Source organism: Saccostrea echinata, unplaced genomic scaffold, assembly GCF_033153115.1.
Source record: "Saccostrea echinata isolate AGI-Se365-2 ecotype Australia unplaced genomic scaffold, CSIRO_AGI_Sech_v1 ptg000054l, whole genome shotgun sequence".
Taxonomy (NCBI): domain Eukaryota; kingdom Metazoa; phylum Mollusca; class Bivalvia; order Ostreida; family Ostreidae; genus Saccostrea; species Saccostrea echinata.
Genome location: NW_026889803.1, coordinates 51,661,778 through 51,675,584, shown reverse-complemented (window position 1 = coordinate 51,675,584; position 13,807 = coordinate 51,661,778). Strand labels below are relative to the sequence as shown.

General features: G+C 34.3%; 1 protein-coding gene across 1 annotated transcript; it reads right to left on the bottom strand.

Moving 5' to 3' along the window:
* Nucleotides 1-868: 868 nt before the first annotated feature.
* On the bottom strand, nt 869-2,886 carry LOC133205001 (protein toll-like). The gene has a single exon (XM_061340742.1). It carries the CDS (start codon nt 2,884-2,886, stop codon nt 886-888), a length of 2,001 nt encoding a protein of 666 aa, XP_061196726.1. The 3' UTR covers nt 869-885.
* Between the last annotated feature and the right edge of the window lie 10,921 nt (nt 2,887-13,807).

Genomic DNA, 13,807 nt, shown 5'->3' with positions numbered 1-13,807 from the left:
AGAACATGTGTGTGGAATTAGAAATCATTTAATAAGATCGGTTTATTCATTGTGCTTTGAATCATCAATGTACATGAATATAGAAGAAATTTTTTGTCCCATTTCACATCGAATCCATATGACACTCGTTCTGGATTACTAATTCTTCTTTCTTCATAGATATTGGCGTTTGTGATGATCTAAGGTTGTGTAAAATAAAGTCTATGCTATACTTTCATTCAATGCAAAATATGGATTAAAATCAATCAAATCCACTAAATATATCCTTGACATGGTTCCATTGTGTTATGTACTATAAACGGCACTCTCTGTTTATCTGCCTGAAAATTTAATGAGCAATTTTAAAGAATAAGAGCATAAACTAACGATATATTTTTTTTAGTAATATACGATATCAAAGATATCCTATGAGTTAAACTGATAAAAGATAGAATGATCAGTGATCTTTAGAAGATGGCTTGGAGATGAAATTGAAATATTCATGAGAGTAATCTGATACCACACAATCAAGTCAGCTTTTATGCGCAGTTATTTAATATATATATATTCTTTTACACAAAATCTTATTATTATCAAGTAAAATGGCTTAATTAAGCTATATTTATTTTTATTTTTACAAGTTAATACAGTACTAGTAAGCCTTCTTTAAATAAAATTATTTCAGCATCAAAATTATGCGGATAAAATATACAAAGTCACAAGTATATACTTTTATACAGAATATGTAAATATTACATACATATACATTTTTTCTACAAATGCCAAAAAATTAATATCAATGAATTGAATTATTGAATGATAGTTTGAAAACCGTGAAAACTACACTGTAAGTTACAAAATACAATTAAATATTAGGGTATGTAAATCATAGAAAAGGATAAAATGTTAATACTTTTGAGAACTCAGAAAGTTTGATTGCGACAAGGTCATACCGCGGTGCCCACGACTTCGTCGCTTGACTCTTTGTTTATCGGACAATGCATACACCAGCTTGTCCCAGAACAACCTATCATGTGTTTCTAGGTAAGTAATAGTCTTCAGACATCTCTTAATGTCACTGTCTAATTCTCCATGGGGCAAATCCCCCATAACAACAAGTATCATGTGTCGTCTTTTTTCTATTAAACTCTGATGAAAAGCCGTTCTGAATTCCATCAAGCACCATTCACTTCTGACAAAGTTAGTGGATATAACAAGAATAGTATGCCTGCTACGTTCTATGCTATCTATGATATTTTCTGCAATAGGCGCTCCTACTGTGAAATCCCTTTGATGGAGACACAATTGGAACTTCTGTTCATGCTTTTGAAGTTTGGTTTCCAACTGCCAGACCAAATTTTTTAAAACCCACTCAGAGTCATGTTGACTGTAGGCAACGAAGGCGTCGAACTTTTTGTTTTCAGAAAAATCTTGCTGCTGGCATGGAAAGACAATATTAAATCTAGTAAAAGCTAGAATTTTTATTTCTACTCTGTACCTGATAATTATAATCAGACATACTAGTAGAAGAAAGACCAAAACACATAGAATTATAATGGGGCCACTTTGGAATACTTTGATTTCTGTTTCACACCCCAACTCCACATCCGTCAAAGTGATCAATTTTCGTCCAGACACTAATTTTGGACTCGAACATTTTAATCCTTTTAAATAAGAATATCCAGGTTTATGTTTTAGCATTGGTATCGAGGTGTTCAATAAAACATTTTTTGCTGCGAGCATTTCACATCCGCATGAAAATGGATTGTTTCGCATATCTAGATAAAATGATGTATGTTTTCTAAAGAAATCTTCCAGTTGATAATTTGATAAACCTGTCAGATTGTTGTGCTGTAAATTTATGACACCTTTGTTCGCACTTCCAGGATCAAAGTCGATGATTGTACTTAAATCGTTGATATGATTGTAGCTCATATCTAAAATTTTCAGTTTGGGAAAATGCAAACGCCAGTGGCGGAAATATGGAGGAATATTACGAAGACCGGTGTTCGAGAAATTCAGAATCTCTAAATTTGGGTAAGAATTGCCAATGAAGTTTTCAAAAAATGTTGCCCCCAAGTTACCATTCCTACTCCTATCATACACAATCAAATTCTTATACTGACAACTGACCGTATTAGCCGCCATAACGGTAAGATTTTTCGTATATAGTTTTGCAAGGTTATCAAATTCCTCCAATGGTAAAGACTTCGATCCGTAAAAAGTCTGTATGATGTTAATGTATGCGTAAACCTTGGCGTTTTCTGGCCCGCACAGAGAAGCACGCGTCAGCAGGAAAGCGCTAGATTTTAATAGGTATTCGAAATAGTTCCTGTCGTTAATAATGACACAATCTGTCATCTTAAAGTATTCAATCGTGTCTGGCATCTCATCAATTTTATATTCATAAGCTTCTGTATAATGGTCTACAATGAAGCAAGCCTCCACAACCAAATAACGTACGTTGTTGGCTCGCATTGGCCATGGCAGAGAAACAGTGCCATTTCCACTGCAAGAGAGACTTAGTCCAATATCTATCCCTGTCAGTTCCGATATCTCCTTGACCATGAGACGAAATGACTTAAATGACCAAATATTCTCTTTTTCAATTTCACAAGTGATCATAATGGCGAGGGAGTGGTGAACTGATACAGGATCTGGAAGGCGGCCAGGTGTGCCGAGGACGCAATACCAAGGCGACATGTATCGGTCAAAAATCCCCTTCATACGTAATGACAGGTATTTCTGTGACGATGTATTTAATATTAAGGTATGTAAACTGTTGGATTCCGTCACGTGTAATTTTCCTAACTTTTTCCCTAGAAACTCTCTTTCAGTTTTGTGTGAAGAAGTTAATTTATTAATGTTGTGAAACAGCAGGAAGATGAGATACACTGGAAAATTCATCATGCTCTGTATGTCCTCTTATAAATTTTGTTTAACATAAAGAACAAGTCAACTGAGTTGTGTTTTACATTCTCTGCACTGAAAAAAAACAAATACATTAAGTTATCATGCTAATTAAAAATATTCAATGTTGTAACATATCTGATAAACACACTTACAAATACATTTTTCCCAACAACTTAAATATACGATTAGAAATTGAAGCCAAAGCATGTTAGTTTAATTTAATTAGATTTATCAAACATTAAAAAATAGTTCACAAAATCCTTAAAGTATAACGAAATAAAAATCTAAAACCACTGTGAAAAGATGACACGAAACTGACCTTTGGAGCAAGGAATGGGAAAGTAGCACCTAAGACACTGCGCGCCGATCTCCGGAGAAAGTGTGAAGAAGAGTTGGTCCTGAGTTAACGACTTGGTGCTTATTACGAGAAATCAATAGATGCAGAATTATGTAGAGATGCATGGCCGAGGGCTTGGATCGGGATTAAATGACTCTATCCGGTAATGGTGTTAGAAGTACGCATCTTTAATACTGTTGTAACACACGAAAAATACATTTCAGAGATTTACAGTTTGATCGGTTGTTATTTTCCCGCCAAATCGCTAGATTTATGTAAAAATGAATTCCGGCGCAACATTTTATCATAAATTGCTGAATTAGAAGGCCACAGAAATAGGGCGTTGTGCTGTCGAAAAGGGATTATTTGTGACACGATGGATTGTTTTTTATCACAAAAAATGAAATCCATAAAATTTAGATATTATTGGCTTATATCAGTAAAAAAGAATATTTTATCTTACATTTTACTGAAATTCGCTCCACCGCCTTAGACCACCAGTTCAGTAATTAATGTCATCAATACAAAGATAAATGATCGTTATACGTACTACTTATGCAGTGGTCCATTTTCAGCTCTACTGGCCAAAGACCAGAATAGAGCTTACATGTATGCAATGGTAAGGTATCCAACTTCTGTGTGTGTCTTTTAGCAATTTTCAAAATGCTAATCTTCATTTTGGTCCTATATCACTAAAAACATAGTACAAAAGGAGATTTTCATAAGATTCATAATTTTTTTTTATTTCTATAAACTTTGTTGTTATTGTTGCTTAAAAATAGAGAAATTTCTATTCTCAAAACTCTATTCCACCTACAGTTTCGCTTTGATGTTAATAGATAAAACTTAGTTTTTGTTTGTTTGTTGTTTAACGTCCATCTCGAGAATTTTTCACTCATATGGAGACGCCACCACTTGCCGGTGGAGAGCTGCAAATTTTGACCTATACTCGGCACTTAGGGCCATTGAACAGTGAGGGATCTTTCTTGCCAGCATTTACTGTGACACAGGGCCTCGGTGTATACAGTCTCATCCGAAGAACGGGTGTCCACGTCCCACAGTGGGATTCGAACCCGCGACGTAAGGATCAACTCCTTACTCCGCGACTCTAGAACAAACGCTCTAACCACTGCACCAAGCGGGGTACGATAAAACTTAGTACACAAGGAGACAACACTAAGAATATCAAGTATCGGTGTAGCCTTGATTATTGCATTGATAATAATTTAAAAAAAAACGTCAGATATCTACTTTTAAAAGACAACTTCTATAATTTTAGCATGAATTCAAGAAAACTAGTCATACAGTAAGATTGAAAATATTAAACAGGGATCATAATTCTATTTATTGGTGTTGCTGTAGCTGCAAGTCCTAGTGCTGCTTTTCTCTTACTGTGTAGCTACAGTCTCGTCAGAAACTTCTTGTTTCTACACTTCAAAGTCACGAACTCAATATTAAGAGAATTACAGAATAAACGGTAGCCTTAGAAAACTCGGTCATTAGTTAGAAATTGAACGTTCTATTGCATTACAAGGAGACGATTTCATTCTGCCTTGGTCTAGGTTCAGATAAGAAATTTGTGATTTGCATATGAATTATCTGTAAATGATCTTCAAACTAGCTCACAAGCAAAACTAGTATTAATTGTAACGGGGACCGTTACAGATGTTCCCCAAACGCTCCCCAACTTCCTTTTGGTGTCTTATTCCCTGTAAGCTTCATTAAATAAGGCAATCAAGTATACTGGGTATTTTACGCATTACACGCGCGCGCACGGGCATGTATGTACAAAATGACCATGTCAACTTGTCTACACTTTTAATACATCTTTATATTTAAATTTCATTAAAAGATTTTAAAAAATCGGCTATATTAAGTATATCTGTCATTTTACGCATTGCATGCGCGCACGTGCATGCATGTCCATGATGACCGTGTCATCTTGTCAACACTATTAATATATCTAAATATTTTTGGTATCAAATCATTTCATCAAAAAGTATAAAAGATACAGCTATATCAAGTATATTGGTCATTTTAACATTGCATGCGCGCGCACGTGCATGCATATGCATGTTGACAATGTCGTCTTGTCTACATTTATAATTTGTCTATATATTCTGAATATCAAAGCATTACATCAAAAAATGGAAAAGTTATGGCTATATCAAGTATATTGGTCATTTTACTCACTGCACGCGCACGCACGTGCATGCAAATGCATGCATGTGCGCGCTGATCATGTCATCTTGTCTACACTTCTAATATATATTCATATTCTGAGTTTCAAAGCAATTCATCAAAAAATATACAAGTTAAGTCTATATCATTTGTATAGGTTATTTCAATCATTGCGCATGCGCACACGTGCATGCATATGCATTCTGACCATGTCATTTTGTCTACACTATTAATATATCCTGATATCCTGAGTATCAAAGCATTTCATCAAAAGATATGAAAGTTATGGCTATATCAAGTATATTTGTCATTTTACTCATTGCACGCGCACGCACGTGCACGCACGTGCATGCATGTGTGCGCTGATCAAGTCTTCTTGTCTACACTTCTAATATATATTTATATTCTGAGTGTAAAAGCAATTCATCAAAAAATGTCCGAGTTAAGTCTATATCAATTGTATTGGTTATTTCAATCAATGCGCATGCGCGCACGTGCATGCATATGCATTCTGACCATGTCATCTTGTCTACACTATTAATATATCCTTTTATTCTGAGTATCAAAGTATTTCATCAAAAGATATGAAAGTTATGGCTATATCAAGTATATTGGTCATTTTACTCATTGCACGCGCACGCACGTGCATGCACGTGCGCGCAAAATGACCTTCGTTCCGCAAATCTACATAACATTCCTATTAACCCTAAAAAGGTTTCAACTCAATCGGATGTATAGTTTCGGAGATCACTCACGGACAAAAAAGTACCCAGGAAGAAAAATAATAATAATAACTAGATACTTATTGCCTAGGCAATAACAGGTCTTCCGTTTTCTTGACTTCTTCGAAAAAAACCCACAATCTTGCCAATAAGATTACTCTAAATAATTAACAAAAGTCATCTCAAGGCTTCCAAAGATATGTAAATACAAATAAAAACAAACGGAATTACTTTCCTGTTTTCTTTATGTACTTCGTCATGAACGAAAGTGCTCCAAACGAATAAAATGTTCATTCTACACCTTAATTATTCACAACTGATCCTCCCTAAAAGTTTCCATGAAAAACTACTCATGTTTGAGACAACTTCCGGTTTTTCGGTTTGCACTTCCGGTGATAATAAATTGCATGGTTATGGTTTATCTAACATGCGCATTAGCCAAACATTTCTGTAAAAAGAAAAAAACTGTAACAATTCACTTTTCTGCATCGCTTCCTGTCAAGACCGGAAGTGACGGCAACGTACGATTTTTACATGATGTAGATAAACTGAGGACTGACTATCAGTTCTGAAAGTTTTAGACTTCAGCAATGTACTGTTTCTGAGCAATTTGGTAAACAAAATCTCAATTTGAGGATAGAAAAACACGCGACCGGAAGTGCATTTTCCTAAGATGATTAACGTCACACTAGACAATTGCAATCTCAATAACATATATAAAAATCATTTCAAAAAACTTTATCTATAAGCAATAGTTTTGGGAAAGATAAAAATCCCAATTACATGTACATAGTTTTCTCTTATAACCGGAAGTTGTCGTTTTTTGTTTCCAGTGAGACCAACAAATATAGAAACTGTGAAAGAGATTCAATTATATGATGCAAGTTTTATTTCAAAAGACAGAAGTTGAAATTTTTGATTTCTTTGATCACTTCCTGTGACGACCAGAAGTGACGCCTGACGCTATTAACCCAAATAGTTTTGCCTACTCCTTAAATTCTATTACTCCTATAAGTTTAGTGTCTTAATCTCTTACTGTTTTTGAGATCTCACTTGCACAAATTCTAATTTTGCGGACAGTAAAACACGCGACCGGAAGTGAATTTTACCAAGATATTTGACGTTACTCTAGACATTTGCAGTCTAAATAACATATTAAAAAACCATTTCAAATACTTAATCTATAAGCGATATTTATGGGAAAGTAAAATGCTCAAATTATGTAGTTTTTCGCTTATAACCGGAAGTTGACGTTTTTGTTTCCGGTGGGACCAACATATTTCAAAACTGCGAAACAGATCCAATAATGCCATGCAAGATTAAATCCAAAAAAGAAAAGTTGATATTGTTGATTTCTTTGATCACTTTCTGTGACGACCGGAAGTGACGGCTGACAAATTTAAACATATTCTGCAAAGGTACTTGTCATGATCTATAATCCCTGAAAGTTTGAGGTCTTAATCTTTTACCGTTTCTGAGATATCGTCCGGACATGATCTCTTTTGAAAAAAACGAAAATTGGACATATCTGACGACCGGAAGTGAATTTTGCAAAATCCTTAAAAATGTTTTTAGTTTATTTTATTTTTCATAATCCCTGAAAGTTTCAAGAAAATCCATCGAGCCATCTCTGAGAAATCGCTTGGACAAAAAACGGGAAAAAAATAATAATAATAATAAACAGTAGAATCACTATAAGGTCTTCCGTCTGAAACGGAAGACCTTAATAATAATAAGAAACAGAGTAAAAACAATATGTTCCCAAACTTCGTTTGGGGAACATAATTAATGGAAATAGATTCAATACCTCGTTATCTTGTTTAACCCATTTCACTTACTGTGAATGTAATAAGAACCTGTTGAATATATGGACATTTATTAGAAGGATAAATACAAAAAGAATCTTGATGGAAGGGACATTCAAGAAAACGGTATGACATTTTCACACACAAACTACTCGTTTTCAAAATGGATGAGGGAGGGGCGCAATAAATTCTTAAAAAATCAATTATTTCTTGGTGTTATGTAACTAAATTGAAGTTATAATAAAGAAAATAGATTGAAAAACAACTTTTTGCTTCTTAGAAGCGTTTGAGTGACAGATATATCTTTATCGCTTACGTTTTTTTTAATCCGTCCTCGCATTCAGTGACTTTTTTGCGAAAACAGAACTTCCATTAAAGCGATGACTGGCACAAGTCATTATGTAGTAAACGTCCATCATCGGAGCATTTCATGTACTTGTAACTTGTCCTATCTCAACAGTCGCCGTGTCATTCAATGAAATGGACTGAAAATACGACTGAAATTCCAATTGTCAATATTACAAATTTGAATTCATTTAATTTCGACACTAGTGCAATTAGGTTGCAAGTTCAAAAAGAAAAAAAAAAACTATGAACGCTAACTCTCGATTCCTGCCTACATTTTACACCCATTTTATTGAATATTTAATATTGACAGTATGACCATTTAAACTTTTTTAATGCAAAGAAGGGTTAAATAGTAATTGATTAATAATTTCAATAACATTTCTGTAAACATAAGCCCCCAACCCCCCACCCCCCCCCACCCCCGATGAAACAACAAAAGCTTTGTTATGAATTTGTTACATAACAATATATATAATACCTCTAAAAAGGAAATCTTTGTTTCACAGGGGTGGGGGGGGGGATTAAAATATTTTTCGTTTTCCACTGATTTCTATTGTAAAAACACAAGCTTTTCCAAAAGACAGTCGAAAGTGAACTGAGAGACCTTCACCTGACTTGGAGAGAGGCAAAGACAATGGCCAAGAAGAGAGCTAAGTGGCTGTCTTGTGTTGGCCTTAAACTCCACTGGGAGTGAAGAGGATAGGTAGGTATAGTTTACTAAAATTATAGAGTTATGATCGCTCTTTGTTTTCCCAAATAATTAAATTATGTTTTATGAAAATTCATATGCATGAAAATTCATTCAAATATGTTGACTTTTAAAAATTGACTTGGATGGCGGAACAATACCTTCGTTCGCAGTTCTTAACAAATATTAATTTCCAAACATTTTGTTAGTTCATGTAAAAAGAAAATGATTGGTGGGGCTATTTGAGCCAGATTGAATACTTCTTTAACTTTGTATTTGAAATGCCATTTTCAAATTTATTTGAGAGAGATTCGAATTAATTTGTTGACCTACTTTCTGGGTTTAACTACAATCTTAGATAATAGATAAGATAACATATCAGACTGAGTGTAGATTTGTCATTATAAGTATGTACTCACAAAGAACAGATCTATTAAAACAGTTATGTTAAAAAAGTGTAGAATTAAAAACTTTTACTTATATGATAAACAGTTAAAACGAATTATATTTGTAGCACTCTAGAAAAAAAATATAACCGAAAACGTTTATATATGTTTAAAGACAATACTGGAGTCAAATAATCTATAACAATTCTCTCAAATCTTTCAATGATGTTTATCAATATATATTAATAATAACACTGACCCTTTCAATCGGAATCTAAGACCTTTCAACAAATGTTCCCCATGAACTGCTATACATCATAATCTATTTGAAAATCGAAAGTTGTATCATTTCTTTTCAACTTGATTAATGCAAAGAATGTCAATATTGTGGGAGCGTCTGATCCGAAAAATGTCCTTATATAACGATAACTTTTTACGAATGATTTTGTGACCAAGTTACTGAAATGTACAGTAAAAGTCACCTACGTGTGCTGTAGTCGGTGGATGTCACTGGTGTCAGGGCCACAGACATCAAATCACTCCACCGGGTCTTAAAAAGAGAGAACTGACGTGTTGTGAAAAAAAAAAATGGCACAGAGGTGAATAAACGTGTCTTAAAGAGGAAGCGTAGGTGTGAAATAATGGAGACTTGATTCAAATTCTCTGTTTTTTAATGATCTGATAAAAAGTCAAACAAATGATTTAGGAAATTATAATTCATCAAAAATTTCGTGTTATTTACGAAAAAAATAATAAACTTATAATAATGTGAAATTAGACCGATTATTATTCATGTCGTAAAATGACAGCCACAGGAGGGACAATAATCATTTCAGCTGAAAATTGTTAAATGCATAATTTTCGATTTGTATAGGCTAATATTCAACAATTGAATAGATTATTCTTGCTTTTTACACGAAGAAGGAAAATGTCTCAGGTGTGTTTTGATCACTGTTTGTCTTCACGTGATCTCCAACAATACAGACATTATTGCTCTACGCTTTAATTTCAAGGACCCCTGAGGTCCTGTAATTGAGATGCTGAAAAGAATATGTCCGCAATGTAACAAACAACTAGAAACGTTATGTAATATCAAAGAAAGACAAAATAGAATAAACTTGGTGATATCAGGCTTCAACTTAAATGAACAAGGTTTTGCAATAATGAATGCCCATCCCAATTGTTTTCTTAGCAGAGTTGCAACATCCTGTCCAATATCTTATATGCTGGTGAACCCCAGATTTTTCAGACGAATCAAATACCTTTATAGTAACCTTATTCAGAATCCCTTAGAACAATAGGGGTCTTCCACCAGGTGCCCTCCAAACAAAGGAGATCATGATTACATGCACAGTTTTTCGTTGCAGCAAAAGAAAGAAATATATCTGATAAATGTTAATTTATATGCACAATTTTTTATTTATATACAACATTTACAGTATTGTGCAACAGCTAGACGGACGCCAGGAAAATTGGTCTTTAAGAATTGCTCTACTAATCAGGTGACACAAGAAGATGATGATACTGTAAAGGAACCTTTAATTGCAAAAAAATAGTCTTAAAATAATAATCTGTTGCATTTACACCATATATTCAAATTAGATCTAGAAGTACGCATTTTAATTTGAAATTTGTCAATAGTTTTATACTGCATCCCAAAATTCAGCAAAAGAAGTATAGTTTTTATTTTTTAAACTAAATTTCTAATCCAGTCTTTTGATGGCATTGATTTTGAAATATGTAAATACAGAGATATGTAAACACAAATATCCTGTAAATTACCTATAACAATTTTGATTGATTGTAGGTTCTTTTGCGTCTCATTCTAGAATTTTTCACTCATATGGAGACGTCACCGGATACCGGTGAAAGGGTTCAAATTAAGATTTATACTCGGCTTTCTGAGACAATTGCCTTTACACGGAACCTTGGCTATTTACAGTGCAGGGAACTAATTTTGTTACATAAACCAGCATCAGCATAAGCATTAGTAGCATCAGGATCGAGCTAGCATCAGCATCAGCATTTAAAAAACAGCATTACCAGGATCAGCATCAGCAAGCAAAGGATAAAACCAGCACTGACCTACATAAAATCAGTATTATCCTACTAGCATCAGAAAATCAATGAGTTTTAATTCAGTAAAAAATTAAAAAAGAAAGAAAGAATATTGGTTAAAGTATTCACATTATTGATACATAGTGAGATATTATGATCAAATAATTGTAAAAGGCACTTTTATTGCTTTAAATGGCAATGCTGAAATTCATTATCTACTTCCGGTAGCATGATGCTACTTCCGGTAGCATTGACCTAATTATAAAACAGCATCAGGATAAGGATTACTAGCATTAAATCAGCAAGCAAAGGAAGCATTCAAATCAGCAAGCAAAGGAAGCATTCAAATCAGCATCGATGCTGTAACAAAATTAGTTTCCTGCACTGTAAGGTCACATCTGAAAGATCCGTAGCTGTCACTTCTGGTGCCGGGTGCAGTCACAGCTTATATTTACGTCTAAAGTGCGGCTAATGGGGATCGAACCAAGGCCCCACGATCACAAAGCGAACAGTTTTGAAGGTGAAGATGAAACTCCTCTCCGCTTTCATTGAAAGTATCATGTGAAATGTTGCAACTCAGTATGAGGTGTTTAAATTTCTTATCAAGAAAGACAATGGTTGTAGGGAAATGAACGTTTGTTTGTTTGTTTATTGTTTAAAGTTCCTCTCGAGAATTTTTCACTCATATGGAGACTCCACCACTTGCTGGTGGAGAGCTGCAAATTTTGACCTATGCTCGGCACTCAGGGCCATTGAGCAGTGAGGGATCTTTTTCGTGCCAGCACCTACTGAGACACGGGACCTCGGTTTATACGGTCTCATCCAAAGGACCGGTCTCCATGTCCCACAGTGGGATTCGAACCCGCGACGTAAGGACCAACTCCTTATTCTGCGACTCTAGAGCAGACGCTCACCACTGCGCCACGCGGGCGACAGGAAATGAACGTTGTACTTACTTTATTTTCTTGTATCTATCAACAAAATTGTTGGTTTGTATCCCCATTCGATTTAAAGTACTTGCATTGAATTTTGCATTTACTGATGTTATCTATAGTAAAAAGGTCAACCTTATACCTTTTTTTATTCTCATGACTACATGAAACTGAAGCTTCTCAACCTGTATACTAAAAATTGGAAAGGAATGGGACTGTGTAGAGTTACTGAATTTCGACTTAAACTATGTCATAATTTTATGCAAAGGATTAACATTTTCTCAATTCAGGAGAAACTAGACGAAGATGACACGTAATGTGGATGTACTCTTATATTTTACTGTCTGGAACCAAACGAATTTCCCAGAGACATATGCACCAATATCTACATTATGATACTCTTGATAAAAAATGTATATTATTTAAAAAAAAAAAATTCATACACGAAACGCAATAGTTTTCAAGTTCTTCATATAAATTTCGAGGTAGCATTTATTAACTGTGTCGAGGGAACATGCTTTTTGTCGGAGCCAAGAGTGAAATATGAAGATAACGAACAGTAACCAAGTTCAAAAGTCCATTAAAACAATACAAATCGGGAGCAGAGCAAACACAGACCTCTAAAAAACATCACAGGTGGATCAGGTGCAATGGAGAAGTAAGCATCCCCTGTCTACCTGTAACACCCGCCGTGTGCTCTTTGTCATGATCGGGTAAACGGAAAAGTACGTAGACAATTCAGTGTTTAAATAATGGCCCAACAATTGTAAGAAGACGTCTGTCAGCATTCTCCTTAATGATAGATTGTATTTGCTGACAAGGTCATTGTATCGACCATAGAACTCACGAAATGATGACTTTAAAGGGGATTGTTGATATCCTTGTTTCATCAACTTGTTTGTCAATACCTTGCTTTGTTTTAGAAATTATTGGTACGTGGAGCATTCTTTTTCGTATCGAATCAACTTCGAGATATCCCGAACAAAAGATACTATAGCTAACTATAGTTTTCTATAGTTTACTATAGTTAACTATAGTGATAACTTTGAGACTATGAAAACTTAGATAACTATAGTGATAACTTTTTCACTTTGACTTACTATTGTGATAACTTTGAAAACTTTGATTAACTATAGTGATCACTATGACACTATAGTGATAACTATGAAAACTTTGATTTACTATAGTGATAACTTTGAAAACTTTGATTTACTATAGTGTTAACTTTGATTTACTACTGTTTACTTTAGTTAACTATAGTAAACAATAGTTAACTATAGTATTTCTTTGTTAGGGATAAATCCCATATCCTAGTGACAAAGTATGTTGCTACATAAATAAGGAAAGTTGACGATAGAAAAGTTGAAGTCATCACGTTTATCATAAAATTTTTTGTTAGGTTACCATTAACGCCTTTTTCTAGTAAAGTACCCAAATATGAAACAGATGTGCCAGAGT